At 44.1% G+C, this 26533-nt stretch overlaps 5 protein-coding genes across 6 annotated transcripts; 1 reads left to right on the forward strand and 4 right to left on the reverse strand.

Annotated features, from left to right (window-relative positions):
* The first annotated feature begins 5910 nt into the window (after positions 1-5910).
* LOC100826059 (kinesin-like protein KIN-14P) lies at positions 5911-12577 on the forward strand. The gene is made up of 19 exons (XM_010240697.2): positions 5911-6031; positions 7135-7301; positions 7383-7526; positions 7701-7955; positions 8064-8135; positions 8217-8285; positions 8373-8477; positions 8617-8835; positions 8920-9001; positions 9101-9196; positions 9296-9472; positions 9565-9671; positions 9745-9920; positions 10069-10230; positions 10322-10575; positions 10678-10841; positions 10951-11097; positions 11566-11933; positions 12025-12577. Exons 1-19 carry the CDS (start codon positions 5911-5913, stop codon positions 12170-12172), a joined length of 3033 nt encoding a protein of 1010 aa, XP_010238999.1. The 3' UTR covers positions 12173-12577.
* A 369-nt stretch (positions 12578-12946) lies between these two features.
* Positions 12947-16472, reverse strand: LOC104584441. The gene is made up of 2 exons (XM_014902503.2): positions 14577-16472; positions 12947-13279 (listed from the first exon to the last, which is right to left on the reverse strand). Exon 1 carries the CDS (start codon positions 15862-15864, stop codon positions 14584-14586), a length of 1281 nt encoding a protein of 426 aa, XP_014757989.1. The 5' UTR covers positions 15865-16472; the 3' UTR covers positions 12947-13279; positions 14577-14583.
* A 201-nt stretch (positions 16473-16673) lies between these two features.
* LOC104584444 lies at positions 16674-19985 on the reverse strand. Of its 2 annotated transcripts, none has more exons than XM_010239115.3 (2): positions 18141-19985; positions 16674-16880 (listed from the first exon to the last, which is right to left on the reverse strand). In XM_010239115.3, exon 1 carries the CDS (start codon positions 19603-19605, stop codon positions 18142-18144), a length of 1464 nt encoding a protein of 487 aa, XP_010237417.1. In that variant the 5' UTR covers positions 19606-19985; the 3' UTR covers positions 16674-16880; position 18141. The 2 variants fall into 2 exon arrangements, with proteins under 2 accessions (XP_010237417.1, XP_010237418.1); XM_010239116.3 differs by having other exon boundaries at positions 18125-19985.
* Positions 19986-20126: 141 nt separating this feature from the next.
* Positions 20127-23199, reverse strand: LOC112268955. Its single transcript, XM_024455345.1, has 2 exons — positions 21726-23199; positions 20127-20419 (listed from the first exon to the last, which is right to left on the reverse strand). Exon 1 carries the CDS (start codon positions 23074-23076, stop codon positions 21727-21729), a length of 1350 nt encoding a protein of 449 aa, XP_024311113.1. The 5' UTR covers positions 23077-23199; the 3' UTR covers positions 20127-20419; position 21726.
* Positions 23200-24322: 1123 nt separating this feature from the next.
* On the reverse strand, positions 24323-26490 carry LOC104584443 (cell number regulator 13). Its single transcript, XM_014902891.2, has 3 exons — positions 25903-26490; positions 24879-25611; positions 24323-24706 (listed from the first exon to the last, which is right to left on the reverse strand). The coding sequence occupies exons 1-2, from the start codon at positions 26344-26346 to the stop codon at positions 25480-25482; spliced, it is 576 nt and encodes a 191-aa protein (XP_014758377.1). The 5' UTR covers positions 26347-26490; the 3' UTR covers positions 24323-24706; positions 24879-25479.
* Between the last annotated feature and the right edge of the window lie 43 nt (positions 26491-26533).

The raw sequence follows: 26533 nt of genomic DNA on the forward strand, positions 1-26533 counted from the left end.
CACGCGAAATCTGTAGCTGCTCCTGCATCTTTGAAAGTTGTAGCTACTCTTTGAGTCTTCACACTTGCTCTGGTGATATCACGAGAAAACTGTAGCTACTCAGCATCTCTGAAACCAACAACTGATGATGTTTCTCTTATCATTTCTCATGTCTATTTTAGGTGAAATAACTTACATTCCCATAATTTCAGAAAATTAATATACTTTGTGCTGGAGATTCGTCCTGAAGGTTTGAAGGCCCCTTAAAACAATAAAAAGATTTTCTTGGCTTTTTGAAAAAAATCGTAAGATTGTTCTAAAATATGAAAGCCCATTTAGAAAAAAAATCACAGTTTGTTCCTAATTTTTAATAGTCCGAAGAACGAAATTTTCCCACAATGTTTTGAAAGGTCAAACAGAGAAGTTGTCCCAAAATTTTGAAATTTGTTAAACAGAAAAAAATGAAATTTTTTCAAAAAATGGAAATTAGTCCAGAAAACTAAAAGTTTTGCCCTGAAGTTTTAGAATTTTTTCGTGAAATTTTACAAGTTAGGTGTAGTTTTCACACGAGGTGAGAGTTGGCTTTCATGGGTAGATCACTTTCACGTTGGAGACGTCGTTTTCACATGGTTTCGTTCACACGAGATGCTTGGATCAGTCAAAGGTTGGTTTCAGGCCAAAAGTTGGTTTCAATCAAAGTTGATCGAAAGTACCAACTGAAGATGTAGTTGGTTTCAATCAAAGCGTAGTACCAATCAATATGATTGATCAGTCAAAGGTTGGTTTCAATCAAAGCGTAGTTCCGATAGAAAAAAAAAGGAAAGAAAGAAGCTTGCTGGTCGGAATTGATGGAGGGGATTGGTCTAAATCAACTACACGATCATCCGCCAACTAGTTGTGTCCACCGCTGAATTCATGTCCAAATCGACTCGAGAAAAGGAAAGAAAGAAGCTTGGTTGGAATCGAATTACGGTCACCCACCAACTAGCTATGCCCATCGCTCAATTCAGCTAAAATTCGACTAGTATCCCCTCACTATTAAAGAAAAAAAAGACCAAAACGCCCTTCAACTTAATCTCCAAGACACACCCCACTCTCTTTGGCGTACACAATCCAGTCGAGCCAGCCGAGATTTCCCCTCTTTTCACTCCACTCAACCCACACGGCCAACCCTAGCTCCGATGATCCGCCGCCACCGCCCCTTCCTCCCCGTGCTGGCCACGTAGCACCCGCTAGACGATGAGGACTTGCTGACGGAGATCCTCCTCCGCCTGCCGCCGCAGCCGTCCTCCCTCCCCCACGCCTCCGTTGTATGCAAGCGTTGGTGCCACATTGTCCGTGATGCTCGCTTTGTCCACCTCTTCCGTGACCATCATCGAAAAATCCCGCTACTCGGCTTCTTCATGAAGCAACAAGGTGCGCCCTGCGTCTTCTCTTCCACGATGGATCCACCCAACCACATCCCCGTCGCACGCTTTTGCCCACCGAATAGCCTCGGGAGCCCAAGCTGGGTGCTCCAAGGCTGCCGCAACGGGCTTGCCCTCTTCCTCAACTAGCGGCAGCGAGAGGTATTATTGTGGGGCCGCATAACTAACGAACAGCGTCGTGTTTCTTTCCCTCCTCCATGGGGCTTTGTTGATGATATACCAAAGATCGTGTTGAATGCTAGGGTGGTGTGCGTAGACGACCACGCTAACCATCTGCACGGTGCTTGCTTGTTGAGCCCATTCAAATTGGTCGTGGTGTGCAATGACCCACACCATGACTGCCTGCCTCTTCGATTCGGGATCTGGTACTTGGGGAGATCTTATAACTGTGGAGGCTACAACGATCCATCTTACGATCGATCCGACCAGCCCCAGCATATTGGTCAGGAACAAGATTTATTGGTTGCTTCACGAAGGTGATGTCCTTCAATTTGATTTGGAAACAAAGAGTCCTTCTATGATAGGGAAGCTGATTGAAGTTTATTTCATGGAACCTTTACACTCTCATTGCTTCCAAATCCTGCGGACAGAGGATAGTGGCATGGGTCTGGTAATTCTTCTAGGACCAAATATTCAAATCTGGGAGTGGAAGCCCGAAGCCGATATGCCATGGTGATGCAGAAATCCATCCAACTGGGTGACCTCCTTACACCGCGATTATCCATAGAGAATGGAAATATGTAGAGACGGGGGTATGACGAGAAAGCAAATTTATTTATTTTGACTACGGACATGGGTGTTTCAGCTGGAAACAATGGAACTCATAATTATGTCTAGAATAGATGAGGAGCAGAGCTGGACCTGTTATACCTTCGCAAATTACTATACAACAGGTATTCCTCTTCTCTACAATGTAGAAGTTAAGTAACAATATAGAATTATTTTGTGTGCGTTTGCTGTATTTTTTTAATGAGGCTAACATTTGGCCAAATACATATTGAAGAATAAATCGTGCGATTTGTTTCTTTGTCGGGCTGGTTATTTTTTACGTATTATTTCTGAACTGTGTTAAAGCTAGGACAAAAATTAAATCTAGGAAAGTGCTGCCTAGTCATTTCTATGTGCATAAAACATGTAATGCCCACTCATTTGTTATTTCATCGGAAATGCTATTTATGTATTGAACTTAGTTTGCTTGTAGGCAGGGGAATAGGTGATGGAGAAGGAGAAGCTGATATATCTAATGATACATTAGATGACTGCCGCATTAGATTTGCTAATGTGCTAAGTTGGTCGAAGAGGTAATCAATTGATCTTTTGCTTTTCTTACCTTGTTTTGCTTGTTGCATTTTGACAGCAAAAATGTGCTAAAGTGTTTTTGCAAGTGCATGTCCTTTATTTAGTAATGGGATCAATATTTTCTTCATTGGTAGGCCAAGATTCCCAGAATTTTTGTCATGGGATAAATTTTTTTATCGACTCAACGGTAGAACAACTACGGTCTCTTCATGTACTCCCTTCTCTATTGGAACTTTGAAAACATCACTGAAGAAGGACAATACCAAATCTAAAGTTAAACATCAAATTATAAATCGTCCAATGTCTTGCCCAACCAATTGATTTGAAATTGGTCTATACTTGAACAGTTCGTGGCAATAGTATGCATTTCATATATTTCAGCATAGCTGTTGTTTCCGTTGCTGACCATGGTCATTTTGGGGCTCAAATGTTCCATGTACAGAAGTACAGATTAATGTCTTTTTTTTGCTACATGAGTAGTATATGAATGATTCTGCTTTTGCATTTGAATACAACTTTTGTTGTTTTCCGCCTCATGGCTATTTAGAGAACCTGGTACCATTTTAGTTGTGGAAGCTACTATTTTTCTTTAATTTCTGTTGACACATGCCCATCTGAAGGAAATAATTAACACAAATAAGATCATTGTTACACAATTTATTCAATTAGATTTTTTTTCTTGTATTGCAATCAGCCATTTATAAGTAAAGTACAGTAGGAAATCGACACGCCGGTGTGCTACTGAATCTTTACAATCCATTCATAGGATCGCCAGTAGAAGCAAACTTTTATTACCCAAAGTTCTTGCAAATTGCAAAACTCGTACTAAATGGGTCATTCGCTTTTTCATACAAACACTTCACTATAGAAGCAGTTCTATATTTCCCTTTATTAGATTAACATACTATAGCGGAACTGGATTTAATTTAGAATAACATCCTATGATGGAACTGGATTTAATTTAGAGTAACATCCTATAATGAAACCGGATTTAATTTAGAATAACATTCTATAATGGAACTAGATTTAATTTAGAATATTGACTAGTGTTATATCCACCTGGATTTAGGTTTTAGCACTGTCCATTTATAACATTGTTTTAGTGAATAGATCGTGGTCACGATCATGCTTTGGATGGTTCCACATTCCAACTATATATATCAACACAGCATAATGCTTACGAACATATATGTGTGTATGCAAAAAATAGAATTATAATTATACACATATTACACATCTGCAGTCTGTACAAGCAGTACAGGCTAACCAGTTCTTCCAGTTTGCTACAACTCACCTTCTCCATGATTCTTGGTCCTTTGTTGATTTTGAATAGAGCTTATGCTGCTATCATTGTGATACATGTTATAACACACATCTCATTTGTCTTCCTATATGGTTAGTTCCTGGAAACGGCCATTAATTGTAAGTTAACTCGAAATAGTTCTACTTATGAGCTGGTTTCTTTCTGTTCAAACTGACCCAAATTTGATAAATTATGATCCTCCGCATGATTAGCAACGAAAATTGTGTTTGACCGGTGAGTTCCTTTTGCTTCGCAGGTAGAACTGCTTTCCGGGTGGCAAGATAATTTTATCTGTGTGATATCTTTGTGATCTGATCACCGACAAGGGATTTTGGCGTTCATGACAACGAATGCCCTTCACAACTGCTCCATTTGTGTTTGGTGATTTTGCGATTCAGAGTGTGTGACGCTTCCTGGTTGCTGTAGAATTCCAATAATTAAACATATGCTTAGTGTCAGTTCTGAGCAAGGAATATGAATTTTAATGTCATGATGCTAACGGATCGAGTGTACTAGTTTTCCTGGATGTTATGGACCAGCTGTTGTTTGAATTCCTAGCATGATGCTTTATCTGTTATGGTATGCATTGCACCAACCAGGTCAGCTCAGCTGCTTCAACCCCCTGACTGGTCAAGTTGCCGAATCCAAACAACAAGACTAGTTTTGTTATATTTTCCATACCTAAATTTTCACCTTAGTTTGTTTAAAATTGCAGTATTGTCAGTGAGCCGAGCTTGAGAGAACCCTGTCAGGCTCCGCTCGAGCTCAATAAAATCCCGAACCATGCTTGGGCGATCCTAAACTGATCTCCGAGCTTGATGACAGGTTCAAGCTCGGCTTGATGAAGCTAAAAAAGATACTATATTTTACTATTTTATTTGCATAAAGTAGACCAAGCTCGACTATTGGCTCGAGTTCAGTTCGACAATGTGAATTGGTCTTATGCTTGGCAACATTTCCTCATATCAAAATTAGAAATAGTTTGATTAAGCTCGAACAGAAAAATAGATTAGGCATCTAAGCAAGCCTCGTCGAACTTTCGAGCTGCTCCTTGCTGACTTGGTCCTTTTGCAGCTGTAGCTATTTCCTCAACCCCATTAACCTGACTTCATTTTACCACAGTTGGATTTGGCCTTTCAAAAAAGAAATTTGGCACGTTTTTCTCCTGCAATTATCCAAACAAGAAAACAAGCTTTGGCACAATCCCTTGCAAAGATCCAACCATCCTTCCACCAACAACCCACAGATAGCCAAATGGCAAATGCATGTGCATATGCTAGACCCATGCTTAGCCAAGCATGGAGATAAAAGAGAGACCCCACTCAATTTTTCCATGATAATCTTTGATGATCACTGGCTTATCTCGTCTAATAAGCGTTCTCGTAATACCGCGTTAATTATTCCTCTATGTTAATGCAAAGATACACTATATCTATCCAATTTGTGATTTCCTATTATGAAGGAGAAAAGTTTCTTGTTTTGTTCCCTCCTATCCTAAATCTCCAAACAAGGAAAACGAGCTTTGAAACCCTCCCAAAAATAGCCCCGTTGCAAAATGCCCCCTCTATTTTTAGACATGTGCAGTCCACACCCTCAAAGTCTTCCCTATTTCCACTCGTGTCCCTCAAAAAGGAAAGCCCAAAAAACACCAACCCCGCTCGCTTCCCTCCCTCCTCTCTCTCTTCTCCATCGCGTCCATTTGGAGGGAGACGAGCGGCGCGGCGCCTCCCCATTGCTTTTTTCCTCCGGCCGATTCCTCCGCCCACCGCGCGATCGATCGCGCGTTGCCCTCGCCCGCGGGCGTTCCAGCGGTGGCCGGGTTATCGCCTGAATCGGTATCGGTGCGGCGCGCTGCTGGACCGGGGGCGGGCGGCTTTGATGGGGTCGCCGGGGCGGGAGGCGATGGCCGTCGTGGAGGACCTTCTGCGGACGCATGGGGAAGTAGGAGGAGGTGGGGGAGGGGGTGAGGGGGTGGGGATTGGGAGGAACATCGACATAGCCTGGCGCAAGGCGGAGGCGGCCGGTGAGTTGTGTTGTCTTCTCTCCCTGGAATTATTGTTTCGCTTGTTCTTCGTTAGGGGCGGCTTCGAATTTCGGTTTTGTGGAATTCTATTGGTGGAGTGATTACGTGTAGATGTATGGATGATGGACGGAAGTTGTTTGCGTTTCGGTGTGATTTGATTCAGTCATGATCTCTGTTAGCTCAGGCGATTAATTCGTTAATGGATGGATTTGGATTGGAGCTTAATTAGGTTGTACTCAGCCACAGAGAGTGCATTCCATGGTCGAAAATCATTGCATTGATAATTGGTACCATCTGATCATATTGTTATAGAAAAAAAGGGCTCACCTTTCCAATTTCTATGCTTGCAGTGGGTACTGGATAGTTATTAAAGAGGAATCCATTGCTCTGAACATAAGAATGGTTCTAGCTAGCTTCTCATTACAAGTAGATATTAAGTGTGGTTTGTCATTCCCTCATGGTGTGGTCGAAACAATGTACAGTAAAAATTGACAAGAGCAAACAGAAGCTAATTTATGATTTGATCAGCCTCAGGTACCCCTTATTCCCTTAGGCATCCATGGTCTGTGTTAAGCAGCAATTGTTCCTGCTACTTCTTGGCCATGTTCTTCGGGTTCCCTGAATATTAATAAAAAAATAATTGACAATGGGATCCTAGCTATTTTACTTTATAATAGGCAGATATTTTGTATGCAAGTGACCTCTGTTGTGTGCATAAAGAAATACTGCTATTTGCTTTAGGAATTAGGGTACTGGAACTTCTCAATTATAATCTACTTAGATTTGAAGCAATGCCTGTCTTCTTATTCACGAAATCAATTCAAAATTTACACTATAATCTAGTACCTTTGCAAAAAATATCTATACTACTCCCTCCGTTCCTAAATTCTTGTCGCTGTTTTAGTTCAAATTTGTACTAAAACAGCGACAAGAATTTAGGAACGGAGGTAGTAGCATTTTATAATTTAATCATCACCATTGTTTATCTGAACTTCTAGATATTGCAGCTACTGCATTGTTGATATTAACACATCTGAATTGTGTGAACTTGAACGTATCTGAATTGTGTGAACTTGTGCTTGTTTCGGGTTTGACAAATGCAGCAGTAAGAAGGAACGAAGCTACCAGCTGGTTGCGAAGGACAGTAGGGGTAGTCAGCGCGAGGGACCTTCCGGAAGAGCCATCTGAGGAGGAATTTCGGGTTGGCCTGAGGAATGGCATCATTCTTTGCAATGCAGTCAATAAGGTTCAGCCTGGTACTGTACCCAAGGTTGCATTTCTCTCCTTCAGATCTTTATAACATTTTCAGTTTCTATTTGGTGATTTTAGATGCTGAGTATGATGATTCTAGGTTGTGGAGGTCCACTCGGTGTCTACTATCCCTGCAGATGGTTCAGCTCTCTGTGCATACCAGTACTTTGAAAACGTGAGGAATTTCCTCACTGGCCTACAAGATTTAGGTCTCCCAACATTTGAGGTCTCCGACCTGGAAAAGGTGACACAATCATTTTTTTCAGTTAAATTTAAATCTACAGCTAGTCGAATTCTTAGTATAATGAAACATTTTTACCTCCTGGCCCATAATGCACTTTCAAAGGATTGCTGTTTCACTCTTGTTCATTCATTGTGTCACTGAACTTAATGTTTTCATTTGCCAACTCAACTATAGGGTGGACAAGGTGTCAGAGTTGTAGATTGCGTTCTCGCCCTGAAATCATTTGCTGAAACGAAGCAAATTGGCAAACAATGTTTATTTAAAAATGGTGGCAACATAAAGCCTCCAATGTCTGCAAAATGTTTTGTTCGTAAGAATGAACCATTTACAAAGGCGATGATAAGGAGTCACTCAGCTGAGCTACTCCGGGATGGCATATCACTGGAGCAAACTTTAGGTCCTGATTGTTCTGTGGAACCCAACGAAACCGTAAGTATCTGGCATTCAAAGAAAGAACAGTTAGTATCTATTTGAAACTCTTCAAACTAGTAGGTGATTTTCTTTACTCTGAAATGATTTTCATATTCTTGGTTGTAGATTAGTTCAGATTCCATCAGAGTGCTTGTTCAAACAATTCTCTCAGATAAGAAACCTGAAGAAGTTCCATTGGTGAGCCTACTGCATAGTTTGCTCTTTACGTAACATGATTCATGGACATCAATTTTCATACATGGGACTGCTAATTTGCAGCTTGTAGAATCTCTCCTGAGCAAAGTTATTCATGAATTTGAGCGCCGTATGGCAAACCAGAATGATTTGGTATGTTCAGTTTTTAACTTGTTTTGATGACCTTTTAGTTTTGGATATACTGACCACATGTAGCTGGACTAATATGACTCTTAATAGGTGAAATACAATATAGATCCTAATGACAGTAGTTCATTATCCAGAACAGAGTCAACAGACACACCACAGGAAATGGAGGCAACCTCCACCTGCGATCAAGGGAAGGTATCTAATTTCTGTCAGCTGCAGCATATCATTATCTGGAGGAGATAACTTACTGATGAAATGAACTTCGTTCCCTTTTCCATGGCTACATTTTGTAAAATAACCAAGTATTTTTCATTGACTCACTAATAATGTGAAGATGGATGAAGAAGACCACAAGCCAGTCACTAATGACGTGAAGATGGACGAAGAACACAATTCTTTCACTAATAATGTGATGATGGACGAAGAAGACCACAATTTTGTGAGTACGACAGGAGAGCTGAATTCTGCTGCGCTAGTGCCCGATGATAGTGTGGAAAAACATATACAGGCAAAGGCAGAAATAAATTTTGATCTGCAACAGAAGCATATCCAGGTATTTCTAATCCTCAAGTTATATTTTTTAACTCCGTTAATTTGTATTTCGACTATCTTCCTCTGAGCACTTATATTTTTGTAGGATTTGAAAAATAACCTCTGTACTGTTAAGTCTGGGATAGAGCACTTCAAATTGCAGTACTCTGAGGACCTTGCTAAGCTTGGTAAACTGAATCCTGAGTTTGGATGCATATATAATATTTTGTACCTTTTTCTTGAAAAAACCTTTAAGATATCTCTCTTTTTATTACTTATTGTAATAGGAAATCATTTGCGCATTGTTTCTCATGCGGCTTCTGGGTATCATAAAGTCCTAGAAGAAAACCGTAAGCTGTACAACCAACTACAGGATCTTAAAGGTATCACTTAGTTCTACAAATGAGAACTTGATGATTGTAGGTACATCCTTCATGGTGCAACACTAAATCCTTTTACTTCATTTTGTCTTTGGTCACCAGGTAATATTAGAGTGTACTGTCGAGTGAGACCTTTCCTACCTGGAAAGGTAAGTTCCTCAAGCAGTGTCGCTGGCACAGAAGATAGAACTATCACAGTTATGACTCCATCGAAACATGCCAAAGACGCACGGAAATCTTTTACTTTCAATAGAGTCTTTGGACCATTGGCCACACAAGGTTGTTCCTACAAGTTGCCCTACAGCTTTATTTGTTTAATATATCATAGTCTCTTTGGCAATAAAGTGACATGTATTCTTTGATTAGTGCAGAGGAGGTCTTTGCAGACATGCAACCTTTAATCCGCTCTGTTCTTGATGGCTACAACGTCTGTATATTTGCGTATGGCCAAACCGGGTCAGGGAAGACCTTTACAATGGTACACAATTTGCCGAGCTTAGTTATAGTTTAGTCTAAGTGCAAAATGAAAACATCATTTTGTGATATTACAGAGTGGTCCTAAAGTATTGACGGAAGAAGGGCTTGGCATCAATTATAGGTCTTTAAATGATCTATTCGACATTCAAGCACAGAGGAAGGATACAATTTGTTATGAAATTTCTGTGCAGATGATTGAGATCTACAATGAACAAGTGAGGGACCTCCTTCATAATGGTCCAAACAAGAAATATCCTTTTCTACCGATTTAGATATTGATCGTGTTTATCTGGTAAAAAAAAGATATCTATCCTGTCAGTAGTTATCTTACCTGTTTTAATACACATATGCATCTCCTTTTTGTGAAGATATAATTGATCTCCTTAACATCTAGCTACATTAGAAATTCGAAATAGTTCGCAGAAAGGTATTGCAGTTCCAGATGCAAACATAGTTCCGGTTGCATCGACTTCCGATGTGATTGATTTGATGAATCTGGGACAAAAGAACCGTGCAGTTTGCTCAACGGCCATGAATGACAGAAGTAGTCGTTCCCACAGGTATGCTTTGATTTTGTAATGCTGCCTTTCATGCCAAAAAAAAGTATGTACCTGGTGTTAATAGCTGATGATTGAGGAATGCACTTTACAGTTGTGTAACAGTTCATGTTCAAGGCCGAGATTTAACATCAGGAACGGTCCTTAGAGGTTGCATGCATCTTGTGGACTTAGCTGGCAGCGAAAGAGTCGATAAATCTGAGGTTGTAGGAGACAGATTAAAGGAGGCACAACATATAAACAAGTCACTGGCTGCGCTAGGAGATGTCATCGCATCCCTCGCCCAGAAAAACGCGCATGTTCCTTACCGAAATAGCAAACTTACTCAGTTACTGCAGGACTCTCTTGGTATCTCTAAATCTCGGCATCCTTAGTTTGCACCTTCTCAGAACTGAAAATATGTAGCACACACAGTATGTCCTTAAAATAATACTCTTTTGCTATGCTCAGGAGGACAAGCAAAAACATTGATGTTTATTCACATAGCTCCGGAACCGGACGCTGTTGGTGAATCAATAAGCACTTTGAAGTTTGCCGAGAGAGTTGCCACTGTTGAGCTTGGAGCAGCCAAGACAAACAAGGAAGGAGGAGAAGTCAAAGAGCTCAAAGAACAGGTTAATTTAGTTACCAGCCTTTGCTTTTTGATTTTCGTAACGACTAGCTATAGGTCGCACTGCCATTTAGTTTTCTAAGGAACTTTTTCTCATGTTTATCTTACTGCAGATTGCTTGCCTCAGGGCAGCATTGGCTAGGAAAGATGGAGAAAACGAAAGCATACGAACTACACATTCGAGCCCTGACATATATAGACTGAGACCTGGTCATGCATCGCCTGCATCCGGCCAACCAATGGAAGATGGGTGTCTAGAGGTATTCCTTTTCCAAGCTGAAATTTACAACATGTTTTTCTCTCGATATAAAGCTAAATGCAAATTCACAAAAATATACTCCCTCCGTCCAGATTAAGTGACTCAAATTTGTCTAGATATGGACGTATCTATGTACTAAAATATGTCTAGATACATTTAATAAAAAGTCATTTAATATGGGACGGAGGGAGTATCTAGTAATTAGCTGCAGGGTGTAGTCCCATTTGACTCATATAGTCAGATGATTTTTCATTGGCCGAAAATTTTGGTGTATTATTTGTAATATCTAGTGTATAAATATAAAATGTAAGAGTAGAAGTTACATCCTGTTTAATAAAAACTTATAAGAAGCTATAACTTATAAGAGATATTTTGATGCATGTCCCGAGCAACTTCAAAAATCATACAAGTATCAGCATACCTATCATGCAGTTTAACCAATCTAATTTGTGCATTTCAATTTTAAAAGACCCAAAGCAACGGCTCTCCAAGACACACAAAGCCAAACTTCGAATTGTCAGACATGCTTGTAGAGAACGATCAATCTCTGTGGCCTGATACTTGCAATGGTGACAACATCCAATTGAGGAGCAGCAATTCTCTGCCAGAGTTGGGACCTGATGCCACACATGATCTAGCCTTGTATCAAAGAAACAGTCCTGAACAACAGTGGAGTTGGGCTGGGTCTGTTGCAACAGAGGATTCAGATGACTGTGAGGTTGCAACTAATTGCTCATCAGAACAAGATTCGGTGCGGCCAGCCAGCGCCCCAAAACCGAGGGGCGCCTCAGCGGCAAAGAAAGCTCAGCCCAAGGGTACAAAAAGCACTGACATCAGGTAATTTCCGTTACTCATCTTGATTAGTTCTACCAATTAGCAGGTTCTATGCAATGCTGTTCTGAATTATACTGGTCTGGAATTACTTTAGAGGGACAAATCCTGCGAAAAGGACAACACCGTTGCAGAAAAAGGCGAATGGAGCTGCTCAGATTCCAACCAAGAACGGTAAACAGACAAGTTCGGGTGGGGTTGAAGGAAGAAAAACTCCCAATGGTAAAGCAAGCACCAAGAAGTAAGCAATCAATGTGGAGCTGGATTTTTTTGTGGCCATCTTCACCTTGGACAGGAGCTGCTAGATAAATATGTTGATCCTATTGAAGGATCCATCTTCACCTTCACCTCTGGAAAGAGTTACGGAAATGTGAGTGATTTACATTGATTGGCAATTTATTTATCCCTTATAGGGTATATAGAAAATGGGCCGAGAAAAACCATGAGGTTGGGAGGAACGCGACAAGGGTTTGAAGTTTGAGTAAATTGTACTGTACATTGTAGTCATGGGCCATGGCAACACCTTGTGATTAGTTTTTTCGCAACGGATGTAGCTCTACACTGTAATTTTCCGGTCATGAGTGGTGCCTCCAGTTGTTTGAGTTGCACATCAATGGCAGCCCCACCATTTACCCTATGTGTTTGATTTTCATCTTCACTTTGTTTTCGTCTTTTGGTTTTTATTTTAAGAAAGTTTACTTGTCGGCAAATCTGCATAATGTGTCGACACATTATGCTTGTTTGTACTCTTGGTCTTTATATTCTGCAAAAGCCCCAGTGTTCTACCACCAAAACAAGCATACTTGTTTTGCATGCTTTGGGAACTAACTCGTGCACTTGTTGCTTGCTGCTCGTGGTTGTAATGGGTATTCGATCCTGGTGTCTAACATTGAAAAGCAAGTTAGAGCTCGAGCTGAAGCTGCTTGACCAGCAAATCCCGAGCTTTACTTGTCAGGTCAGCAACCCAATTCCCCCCAAACAGGGTTCGGCTTTTAAAGGTTGAGACTTGAGACTAGATGTGATTAATAAGGACATGGTGCTGATTTCAGGAAGTAGGAGGTCCAGGTTCATCTTGGACTTCGTCTATAAGTTCAGGGTTTAAAATCGGCTTTACTCAACAAAACAAAAGAACTCGAGAGACACAAATGAGGAAAACAATGTATAATGTCTGCTGCGAATGGACAAAAATGCCCAAGGGTGGCACAATTAGTTGGGACTTGGGAGTTCTTCCACCGGCAGCACCTAAAGATCAGTCCTTGCATTGTAGCCAGTACTCTTACCAACATAGGTGATGACGGAATTGATCTTTTTTTTGCGAAGAATAATTGATAATTGAATTGATCTGCCATCGCCTGAAAGGCAGAAGAGAGGCAACGTCAGTAATTTATAAGAAGATAAATATAATTTGAAGCTTCAAAAAATTTAGTACTCCATAGAAGTTTTGTGCCAGGGTGAGCTTGAACCAACACACAGATAAATTGTGGAAGGAAGTTTCACCGAGGCCACGGTTCAAATTGTGATTGATGTTAATAACTTCATTTGGTCCATAATCAAACTGCCTCAACATGGATTCAAACATTCAAACATGGATAAATAGCTGAAACACAGGAGTCACAAATGCCTATCAAAAGTTCTGCTGATGTAGTATCAGCATTGAACTGTGACCTGACTGTAGGGGCAACCCTGGTCAGAGAACGAACAGATTAAGGGATACCAGCGCACCCAGTGACTTAAGTGATCTCATAAAGAGCAGATCAACAACAGTTCAGTGACGACCTCGATACGCTATTTGAATATAGCCAAGGCTAACATCGCACATCACAAAGTGCAGAGACAGATTAATCAACAGGACCTAAAATTCCAGATGCGTGAAAAAACAGACGCTATTGGAGAAGTATCTCCAATGACACTTCTCCAATGACAAAATAAATGTGATAGTGCAACAGAAGACCAGAGAACTATTGTTTCGCAAAACAATATACCTAGTGTCAGTGTATAACTGTGTATCAGTCTCTTCTGACATGAAGGAGTGTACTGGGGATAGGTTCAAGTACACTAGAGAAGTATCTATTTTATAACAAAATCTATTAACTTTCCTTCCCACCACAAAGAACTGCAATAATAAATGGCTTAAAGTTTAACAGTACATCATACCGTTTTAGGACAACTAGAAGTACATCTACGTTTGTCATGATGCGTACAGTTGTATGAATAATTCCATAAATGCACGATTAAATTATCACACCAAGTATATAGTGCTAATCCATTTCCGTTCATGACACATGAATTGAATGTTAGATTTGACTTAGATGAATCAAATTGGAGCAACTTGACTGCTTGAGATTGCAAGAAGCATCAAATGATTGTTCCATCTCTGAGGAGAGTGTTTATTTTTCAACTTAACATATCTATGCAGGTGGCGAGTCAAATGTAACGTATTAGCTCATATTTAATGTTGACATGTTAGCATCAAATCCAAGATAACAGTTAACGGTGGACACTTCCCTATGAAAACTTTATTCTGATCAAATGTGTAATAAAAATCATATGAAACATGCTTTTCTAGGAATCTAATCAGTACATAAAAAAAACTCGCTAACGTAGGCAAATATGTAATGATCGACTAGAATCACAAGAATATAAGAGTACCTTAGAGCTATCTGAAAAAATGAGGTTGCCCAACACGGGCACCACCTCGCCTCGAGCGCCTCGGGAAGAAATCATACTTGACAAGGCTAAGGCTCTCTTTGTACCTATGTCCAGTAATTCTTGAACCCCAAAATCCCAAATAGAATTCGTGTAGCAACTTCCCATTGCTGTCACAGTGAAACATGTAACATCCAGAGTTAGCTTCGACCAGCATATCGCACTTGTGGGACAAAACCAGATGCTCTGTATGCCTAACGTTATAGATGCTCTCCACTGGGAATTTGTACTTGAATGACCACACCTCCCCCTCGTAGTCCGCCAGCACCCAGATCTTGGCCACTCTCCTGCAATCCTCGAAGCAAGTGAGCGCAATCGACCCTCCCATGTCGTGCAGACGAGTGCTGTAGCCGGTAGCAGCAGCAGCAGCGCAGCGCATCCACCTGAACGACTCAGCTACCGTGTCGAAAACGACTATGCCGGCATAAGGGGATCGGCCAGGGTCCCAGTGAAGGCAGCCGCGGAACAGGACGGGCGGGCGTGAATTGTTAACACTCATCCTCCCGGCACTAGCAATGTCGTCCAGCTTCATGCCGGGGAAGGCTGCAGGAACTCCGATGCACGTCGGCTGGCGCCCCCGCGGCACATCGATGACATAGCAGACGGCGTGGTGGTCGGTCAGGTGCATCCCCTCGTTCCAGTACAGGACGCGGTACTCCCCGGACGGTCCGTGCAGGTACAGCGCCTCGGCGACGATGCTGCCGGCGTTGGTGAGAGCCGGGAGCGGAGTGTGCTGGCGCGTGGCCGGGCTGCAGATGCTGAAGCGGCCGTCGGAGAGGGAGAGCAGGAGGAGGCCGTCGCAGGAGCCGTGGAGCTCGAAGCTGCGGCTTGCACCCGAGTTGTACTCGTCGAAGCCGAGGAGGCGGCGGCCGGGCTTGGACTCGGAGTCCTCGGGGCCTCTCCGCGGGTCGGTGGCGGTCCCGCCTTGCAGCACGACGAGGGGGAGCGAGGGCTGGCGGCGGTGGTGGGCGAGGAGGAAGTCGGCGCGGGAGGTGAGGCGGCGCCAGGAGCTGCACACCGCGCGGCAGCGGAGCACCGCCGGGGCCGGCAGGCGGACCAGGATCTCCCACACCACGATCTCCTCCGGGAGGACGTCGGCTCCCTTCAGCTCGGTGGCGGTGGCGGGGTCGGATCTAGGGTTCCGATGGGTTGGGAGAGACACCACGAGGACCGGCCTCGCGCCGTCTCGAGCTTCACATCCGGACCTAGAACCGCCGCCGCCCTCCGCCATCGTAGTACCCTTGCCGCAGGCCGCCGGTGACAGCGCAAGCCGTCTGCAGAAGTTGAAGAAACAACCCCCTTGATTCTCAAAATCACTCAAACGGCTCCCACAAAAAAAAAGTTAGGAAGGGCCCACATGTTAGCCATCCTGGCACATTTTTAGTAATGCAAGCGGAATCCGGCTTATAACCCGCTTCTAGAGCATTAGTGCTAGTTCAAACTTTTAGCTGAAAATTTGACCTTGAAGACTGACTGTCTGTCTTAGAAGCAGACATATGCGAGAGATCCCACTTGCATGCAAAAGTATACAATTTGGCTTTTTTGAATCATAGCTTCTGTTGTGGCCTAGCACATGCATGACTTTTTGTTTCACTTGCTGAAGCAGGCCAGCTTTTGATTAGTATGTTCTTTTTCTTGGATGTCGAGAGATCGCCCTGTGCATCCAAGAATGCTGAAATCTGCAACTGTAGATCGCCAGAAATTGCGGAAATTAACATGGTGTTTCTCATATTGTTCAGAAGTTATACATTCTTGCCAGCTCTCAGATTTACCGGAATCGAAAGATCTAGCTATGGTCAATCGCCACAAGGCAAGGCAAAAAGTACTACTCGCTCCATCCAATCCATCCAACAAAGGATGTCTCAATTTTGACTAAATGTGACAACCCTACTAATATATCTCTGCACTTAATCTGCAAAATCTGTAAAGAACATTAGAAAATGGTTTCTTTGCGGACAAAAGAACTGCCGGGACGGTAAAACCGGACAAACAGCAACAGCTATCAATACTGTATTAAACCAAAGGCAAATGAACTCAATCGATACAAATAGCAGCGGCGATATACGAAGACACACAAATGAGAGTAAAACAATGTATTATGTCTGTTGCATTGGTACAAAAACGAACGACAGTGGCAAAGTTCGGAGTTCTTTCACTAGCAGCACCTAAACTCCTAAAGATCAGTCCGCATTGTAGCCCGGTACTCTTATCAAGATAGGTAAAATAACTGAATTGATCTGCCATACCCTGAAAGGCAGAACAGAAAGACAACTCCAGTAAGTCATAACAAAATAAATAATCTGAAGCTTCACAAAATTAAGTAGATGATTTGTGTGAGGGTAAGCTTAAACCAACATATATCACAAACTGCGGAAGCGAATTTCACTGAGGCCGCGGTTCCAATGATGATTAATGGAATAACTTCATTTGGTGCATAACCACACTGACTCAACATGGATTCAAACATGGATAAAATAGCTGAAACACAGGATTCACCAATCCTATAAAAAAGCTCAGTCGATGAAATTTCTGCACTTAACTGTAACCTGACTGTAGGGGCAACCCTGTTCTGCGAAATAACAGATTAAGGGATACCAGTGCACCCCGTGACCTAAGTGATCTCATAAAGAGCAGATCAACAAAAGTTCAGTGACGGCTTGATATGCTATTGAATATACCCAAGGTTATCATTGCACATCAAAAAGTGCATAGACAGATAAACGAACAGTACCTCAAATTCCAGACAGACGTTACTGGAGAAGAATCTCCAGTGACAAATAAAGTTGATTGTTGAACAAAAGAAAAACAATTTAGTGTGCTTCACAAAAAAATATACCCTGCATCAAATGTGTATTACTTTCTGCTGACATGAAGGGGTATACTGGGGATAGGTTCAAGCAGACTAAAGTTTTTTTTACAACTAAATCCATCACTTTTCTTCCCGCCACAAAGAACTGCAATTATAGATGGCTTAATGTTTAACAGTACATTATACCATTTTTAACACAACTATAAATTCATTTACGTTTGTCATGATGCATACACTAGTATGAATCATTCCATAAAGGCACAACAAAATAATCACACCAAGCACCATAGTGCTAATCCATTTTTCATGGCACATGAATTGAATGTTAGATTTTAGTTAGATGAATCAGATTGGAGAAACTTGACTGCTTTAGATTGCAAGAAGCATCAAATGACCCGTCCATTTCTGACGAGAGTGTTTACTTTTCAAATTAACATGTCTATCCATGTGCCGATTCAAGTGTAACCTTGTTAGCTCATATGTAATGCTGACATTTTAGCACCAAATCCAAGATAACTGTTACCGGTGGAAACTTCCGTATGTACCCTCTATTCTGAAAATGTGTAATCAAAATCATATGAAATATGCCTTTTCTCGGAGGAGAAAGGAAGCTCTATCTAATCACAACATTAAAAAAAAACCGCGAACGTAGGGAAAATATGTAATGATTAAGCAAAATCACCAGAATATCAAGGCACCTTAGAGCCATTTGAATAAATGAGGTTGTCCAACACGAGCAGCGCCTCGCTTCGGAAAGAAAGCATGGTTGACAAGGCTCTCTTTCAACAAATGTCCAGTAATGCTAGACCCCCACAACTCCCATCGGAATTCCTGTATCAACTTCCCATTGCTGTGGCAGTGAAACATGCAACGTCCAGAGTAATTTTGGACCAGCATATCGCCCTTGTGGGACAACACCAGATGCTCTGTATCCCCAAAGTTATACATGCTCTCCACCGGGAATTTGATCCGGTACTTGAGCGACCACACCTCCCCCTCCCGGTCCTCCAGTACCCAGATCTTCGCTGCTGTCCTACAATCCTCGAAACAGGTGAACCCGAGCGACCCTCCCATCTTGTGCAAACGATTGCAGTAACTGGTAGCAGCAGCAGGGCAGCGCATCGACCTGAATGACTCGGCTACCGTGTCGAAAACAACCATGTTGACATGGGGGGACCGGCCAGGGTCCCAGTAGAGGCAGCCACGGAACTGGACAGGCGAGCGCGAATTGTTAGTAACCATCCTCCTGCCACGAGCAATGCCACCCAGCTCCATGCCCGGAAAGGCCGCGGGAATTCCAATGCACCTCGGCTCGCGCCCCTGCGGCACCGCCATGACATAGCAGACGGAGTTGAGGTCGGTCAGGTGTGTCCCCTCGTCCCAGTACAGGACGCGGTACTCCCCGGACGGGCCGTGCAGGTACAGAGCCTCGACGACGCTCCCGCCGACGGCGTCGGTGAGGGCCGGCAGCGGGAGGCACTGGCGCGTGGCCGGGTTGCAGATGCTGAAGCGGCGGTCGAGCAGGGACAGCAGGAGGAGGCCGTCGCAGGAGCCGCAGAGCTTGAAGCGGCGGCCGGTCCCGTCGTAGTACTCGTCCAAGCCGAGGACGCGGCGGCCGTCCTCGGAGGAGCTCGGGCGCGGGTCGGTGCTGGTCCCGCCTTGCAGCACGACGAGGGGCAGCGACGGCTGGCGGCGGTGGTGGGCGAGGATGAAGTCGGCGCGGGAGGTGAGGCGGCGCCAGGAGCGGCACACCGCGCGGCAGCGGAGCACCGCCGCGGCAGGCAGGTGGACAAGGATCTCCCACACCACGATCTCCTCCGGGAGAACGGCGTCGCCGGTGGACTCCTTGCGCCCGGCCCCGGTGGATCGCTGCGGCTCGGTGTCTACGGGGGCGGATCTAGGGTTTCGATGGGTTGGGAGAGACACCACGAGGACCGGCCTCGCGCCGTCACGAGCTCCACATCCGGACCTGGAACTTCCGCCGCCGCCGTCCGCCGCCATCGGAATACGCTTGCCGCCGCCGACCACCGGCGACCGCGCAAGCAGGCTGGCCGCTTCCTGGGCTAGTGGGCTGTGGAATGTGGAAAGAACCGTCCTCTTACCACCAGGAAGGAAAAAAATGCGCTCAAAAAAACAAAAAAACCAGGAAGAAAAAAAAAACATGCCATTTACAGGTGGGGTCTAGGATAAGTTGCAGTGTCAATGTCTCAATGACTCATCAAGGTTTAAAATTTGTGCTTAAGTACAAAACATGTGTGGTATTTTGTTAAGTTTCTCGAACGGCTACCTATGCAATCTATGTGACTGGGCCAGATGATAAGTCTTTAAAACCGTATATGCCTTTTTACAACATTGACACAAGTTGCACATAGTGTCATAAAATTGAAATTTCAAACTCGGTTCACGCATCGACAAATGAAAGAAGACGATTTAATGTGGATTGAATTTGAATTTAGTTGTTTCGTGGCGCTCGAGATGCATCTTGTGTCAAAAAACTACTCCAACTTCATAGCATTTTATGGCATTTTGGACTTCACCCAGCTAGATTTGCACGAATTAGGTATAGAAGACAGATTTTTATGCGAGTATCTTCCACACGAGGCACCGTCAACACAGTTAGACAGATGCAAGCGAGATCCGACTCATGTCTCGCTTCTACACCATCACAAACTTGCTAGTTCAAATTTCTAGCTCAAAGTTTGATTTTATTTTATTTTTTTGAAACTGTCTTCAAAGCGATACATACACAGGAGGGGGATACCACCTGCATCGCAACACTTTGTGTATCCGAAAAAACTCGAGACACACAAATGAGAGCAAAAACAATTAATTATGTTTGTTGCAATTGGACGAAAACGCCTGACGGTGGCACAATTAGTTGGGAGTTCTTTCACCGGCAGCACCCAAAGATCAGTCCTCGCACTGAAGCCCGGTACTCTTATTAACATAGGTAATAATTGAAACGATCTGCCATCGCCTGAAAGGCAAGGTCACTAAGTTATAAGAAGATAAATAAATAATTTGAAGGTACACGAAATTTAGTAGACGATTTGTGCCAGGATAAGCTTGAACCAACATAAACAAAAATTATATATCATTGAGGCCACTGTTCCAATTGTGATTAATGGAAATAACTTCATTTGGTGCATAACCACACTGACTCCAACATGGATCCAAACATGCATAAAATAGCTGAAACACAGAAGTCACAAATGTCTATCAAAAGTTCTGCCGATGTAGTATCTGCACTGAACCGTGACCTGAATGTAGGGGCAACCCTGGTCTGAGAAATAACAGATTAAGGGATAAACCAGTCCACCGATGGACCTAAGTGATCTCATAAAGAGCAGATCAACAACAGTTCTGTGACGGCTTCGATATGCTATTGAATATAGCCAAGGTTATCATTGCACAACACAAAGTGAATAGGCAGATTAACCACCACTCTACCAGGACCTCAAATTCCAAATGCGTGAAAAAATAGACGGTACTGGAGAAGTATCTCCAAGGAAAAATAAATGCGACAGTGCAACAGATTAAAAACAATTTAGTGTGTGTGCAAAAAAATATGCCCACTATGAGTGTATTAGCTTCTGCCGACATGAAGGGGCATACTGGGATTGGTTCAAGTAGACCAGAGAACTAATGTTTTAACAAAATCCATTGATTCCCTTCCCACCACAAAGAACTGCAATTATAAATAGCTTAGGTTACATCATACTGTTTTAACACAACTGGAAGTGCATTTATGTTTGTCATGATGCGTACACTTGTATGGAGCATTCTATAAAGGCACAATATCATTTATCACAAGAAGCATATAGTGGTAATCCACTTTTCCTTTCACGACACACGAATCGAATGTTCAGTTTGATTTAGGTGAATCAGATTGGAGCAACATGACTGCTTGAGATTGCAAGAAGCGTCAAATGTTTCTTCCTTCCATCTCTGAGGAGAGTGTTTTTTTCTTTCAAATTAACCTGTCTATCCAAGTATCCAATTGGCGATTCAAATGTAACCTATTAGCTCATGTGTCCTTGTCGAAAAAGAAGCTCATATGTAATGTTGACATGTTACTATGTTAGCACCAAATCCAAGATAATTAGTTATCGATGGGCACTTCCCTATGTAACCACTATTCTGAAAATGTGTAATCAAAATCATATGAAACATGCCTTTTCTAGGAGAAAGGAAGCTCTATCTAATCACTACATTAAAAAAAAAGCTCGCTAACATAGGGAAATATGTAATGATTAGCCAGAATCACCAGAATATCAAGATACCTTAGAGCCATCTGAAGAAATTAGGTTGTCCAACACGAGCACCGTCTTGCTTCGGGAAGAAATTAAGTTGTCCAACACAAGCACCGCCTTGCTTCGGGAAGAAAGCATGTTTGATAAGACTCTCCTTGAACAGAAGTCCAGTGATGCTAGACCCCCACAACTCCCATCGGAATTCCTGAATCAACTTCCCGTTGCTGTCGCAGTGAAACATGCAACATCCAAAGTAATTTTGGACCAGCATATCGCCCTTGTGGGACAAAACCAGATGCTCTGTATCCCCAAAGTTATACATGCTCTCCACCGGGAATTTGATCCGGTACTTGAGCGACCACACCGCCCCCTCATGGTCCTCCGGCACCCAGATCTTCGCCACCATCCTGCAATCCTCAAAGCAAGTGAGCCCAATCGACTCACCCATATCGTGCAAACGAGTGCAGTAGCCAGTAGCAGCAGCAGGACGGCGCATCCGTCTGAACGACTCCGCCACCGTGTCAAAAACGACTATGGTGGCGTGGGGGGATCGGCCAGGGTCCCAGTGCAGGCAGCCTCTGAACAGGACCGGTGGCCGTGAATTGTTAACAGTTGTCCTCCAGTCACAGGCAACGCCGCCCAGCTTCATGCCAGGGAAGGCTGCTGGAGCTCCGATGCGCCTAGGCTTGCGCCCCCACGGCACCACGCTGACGTAGCAGACGGTGTCGTGGTCGGTCAGGTGTCTCCCCTTCTTCCAGTACAGGACGCGGTACTCCCCGGACGGGCCGTGCGGGTACATTGCCTCGACGATAGCACCGACGGCCACGGCATTGGTGAGGCCCGTCAGCGGAGCGTGCTGGCGCGTGGCCGGGTTGCAGACGCTGAAGCGGCCGTCGGAGACGGAGAGCAGGAGCAAGCCGTCGCAGGAGCCGTGGACCTTGAAGCGGCGGCGGGCCCCGCCCCCGCCGGCGTCGTTGTGGTCGTCGATGCCGAGGACGCGGCGGCCGGGGCCGGGCTCGGATCCGGCGCGGGGGTCGGTGATGGAGCCGCCCTGCAGCATGACGAGGGGCAGCGAGGGCTGGCGGCCGTGGTGGGCGAAGAGGAAGTCGGCGCGGGAGGTGAGGCGGCGCCAGGAGCGGCACACCGCGCGGCAGCGGAGCACCGCCGCGGCCGGCAGGTGGACCAGGATCTCCCACACCACGATCTCCACCGGGAGCACGGCGGTGGATCGTCCCTGCGGCTCGGTGGCGGGGGCGGATCTAGGGTTTCGATGGGTTGGGAGAGACACCACGAGGACCGGCCTCGCGCCGTCACGAGCTCCACATCCGGAACTGGAGCTTCCGCCGCCGCCGCCGCCGCCGCCGCCGCCATCCTCCGCCATCGGAATACCCTTGTCGCCGGCCGCCGGCGACAGCGCAAGCCGGGAGGGATTCTCTGCAGTACCGGAGAATCTGCCGGGAGGTGCAGTGACTAGCGAGCGAGTGAGACGGAGGCAAGTTGAAACAACAACCCCTTTATTCTCAAAATAACTCAAAAGTAGAGATGGCCATCGGGCCGGACTTTTTTTAAAAGCCCCAAAGCGTGGCGGGCTTGGCCCGAGTGTGCCCGCCCTGGCACCGTCCGTTTATACTTTTTTAGGATTAATACGTTGGCCTGTTAACCTTTCCAAATCAGGCCTAACCCATATTTTTTCTCTTTTAGTCCACCATTTTTTATGTTTTGGTCCAACCCAACAAGTTTTTTTCCTTTCTTTCACTGATTTGACCCATGTGTGAGGCGGGCTTCAGTGGGCCCGAGGGGCCTTAACGAGCCCGGCCCGGCCCTACCAAGCCTCATGCCGGGCCTAGGCCGGGAGGCTGGGTTTTTGGTGCCCCTATGTTATATTCTCCAGCTTCACATTTCAATCCCCTATATTCTCGGGCCCTTATATTGAGCCGGATGGAATGTGTTGAAAACCACAACTGTCTTTTTACAACATTGGCACAAGTTGCATGAACCGTGTCCTACAATTTCAGTTTCAAACTTGGTCCATGCATCGACAAATAGAAAAAAAAGATGAGTTCTATTGTGGATTGAATTTGAATTTTTGGACCTTACCTAACTAGATTTGCATGAATTAGACATAAATGACATAAATTTGTGCGAGTCGTCTCCCACACGTGGGACCATCTGCGTAGTTACAGTGATGCAAGCAGATGCAATTTATGTCCCGCTTCAAGACTACTAAGAACTAGCTAGTTCAAAATTTTAGCTTAAAAGTTGATCTGAAGATTTAGAGATTATACGGGAGACAACTAAACTTGCATCACTACACAATGTGTACCTTATCCGCAAAAGTATACGATTTAGCTTTTTTGAATTAGAGTGTCTAGCTGTTGTGACATTCCCTCCGATCCATATTATTTGTCGAAATATTACATGCATCTAAACGCTTTTTATGCATAGATACATTCATATTTGGACAAATTTGAGACAATTAAAAGGGATCAGAGGGAGTAACACATACTTGACTTTTCATTCGCTTGCTGAAGTAGGACAGCTTTTGATTAGTATGTTCTTTCTTGGATGCAGAGAGCATCGATCGCCCTGTGCATCCAAATATTGCTCAACTGTAGATCGCCAGGAACTGCTGAATATAACATACTCTTTCTCATATTGTTCAGAAACTGTACATGCATTGCATGCCGCTCTCAGATTTACCGAGATCGAAACATCAAGGTACTGTCAATAGCCATCCCAGGCAAAAAGAATTACATCGAAACATCTGTGACAACCCTACTGGTAGTAAATCTCTGCACTTATCTGTAAAATCTGTATTTATGGCAACGGGCACTACGAAATGGTTTCTTTGGGGACAAAAGAACATGGACAAGGAACCTTGCATGGTTTCTGAACTCCCATAATTCGTTTGTCTAATTTTCGTTCATCTCTGAAGCCTGGATCATTTATACAGTGGCACCGGACTCGAGCCTTATTGCTTCTCAGGGGCTCGCCTTCGATTCTTCAAAAAGCTGAGGTAAAACGAGTGCAAAAAAAATTATAAGACAAGATGAGATGATCTGTTGTGGTGCACAATGGCAAGACTTGGTGTTTTTAATTACAATGAACTGATTTTTTTTTCTCTAATGGAGTATAACAAAGCTACCATTTGTTTTCCTTTTTAATAGAGTATGACAAAGCTACCTTTGTATATGTATGTATGTACATGAGAGAGGAGGAGGGCCTTCAAGTTACACAGGCTAGCTTAGGAGCCTGAAGGGTTGCACCATGTGAAGAAGGGACCATGGAAGCTTCTTTACGCTCATCCAACAGCACCAGCAATTGTGCATCCGAACCTGTAACTTTGTGATCCTGATGTACCAAAATGTAAGCTTTCGAGGCAAATTAAACACCCAAGAGCACACCTCCGAGTGGTATTAGAAAATAAATATGCAAGATTCAGATGGCCAGTTCTTAATCCTGGTCTGATCTTCCACAAGGAAAAGAAAATGCCAACATACCTATTTAGCATGCACAGCAAGAACCAACTTACAACTGGAGTTTGGATAAGGTGATCCTGAATTTCACCCTATGCCAGATTTTCTCCATGGACAAAATTGCTAATCTATACAGAAGTTGTACTAGCTAGCAGTTTCAGAAACAGCATGCTAGCTAGATAATTTTGTCGATCCTTTGAATGAAGTGATAAGAAAAAGGAAGAATTGGTCAGCTGAATAACAATTTTTAACTCCTGCAGAGGTGCAGATATATACATGCCAAACATTCGCAGACGGAGTAGTAGATCTTAGAATAAGAAATAGATGTAAACTATGTGTATACTGTACCAAGGTATACTCCCTGAATAATTAACTACCAAGCACCATCCATCCAGCGCGAGGAACAGAAATGGCACAAAATATGGTCTTACCATAGGTGCCTGTACAAAGAAACACAAGACAAAACATAAGTTCGTAGTCCAGTAGTAAATTGCATCTAAAATTTTCAAATCCCATCTTTTTCTTTCCGTAGAAAGATGGTAACCTGCAATTTTATATATGCAAGTATTCATCATGCCAAAAATCACAGACTGAAAGGAAAATCACTGTGTTGTTATCATGTTTCTTGCACTCTGATACCGAAAAAGCATAACAGGAAACCTCAGAGCTTTAGTTTAGTTTCTGCTAGATTTATCAGAAACAGATTATAACTGGCTTTCAACTGGCTGTACCTCTTTGCAGGAAGTATCAGGAGAAGCTTTGTTTAGGAGCCTGACCCAGGTGAGGGTGGTGTCGACGTAGCTGATAAGAGGGAAAAGCTGGAGATAGAAGGAGATCTCGCTCTGCACCTCGCGGAGCTCGTCGGCGTGTCGTGCCCCCATGAAGCATCGGTACAGGTAGCTGCGGCCCCGGCAGGACCTGATGAGCAGCAGAGCCCGCCGGAGCGTTTCCTCCAGCTGCTCCACGGGGTTCCTCGTCTCCGGCTGCTGCATCAGCTGCGCGGCGTGGAGCCGGTGCAGCAGGTCACCGATCATCTTGGCACGCCGTGCAAGCTGCAGGCAGGTTGCCCTGTTCCGCCGCACCGTCTGTGCCGCCTCGGCAATCATCTTGATGAGCCCGTAGGCGTCCACCCCTGCAAACTGCGCGACCATGGCAGCCTGGCTAACTAGAGCCATCTCTTGTCTTCTCTTTGGTTCAAAGGATCCTGGAGCAGAGCTATAGTGTCCTTGAAGAAGAAGATGCTCACTGAGGGAGAGCAAAGACCCAACTAGCTGCTCATAAAAAGGGCTTGATTTGGGAGAGGGCAAGAGTAAGACTTTGACTAGCGTGGGGAAAAGACATCATAATGCTCCATAGTACTCC

The sequence above is a fragment of the Brachypodium distachyon genome, chromosome 4 (genome assembly GCF_000005505.3).
Source record: "Brachypodium distachyon strain Bd21 chromosome 4, Brachypodium_distachyon_v3.0, whole genome shotgun sequence".
Classification (NCBI taxonomy): Eukaryota; Viridiplantae; Streptophyta; class Magnoliopsida; order Poales; family Poaceae; genus Brachypodium; species Brachypodium distachyon.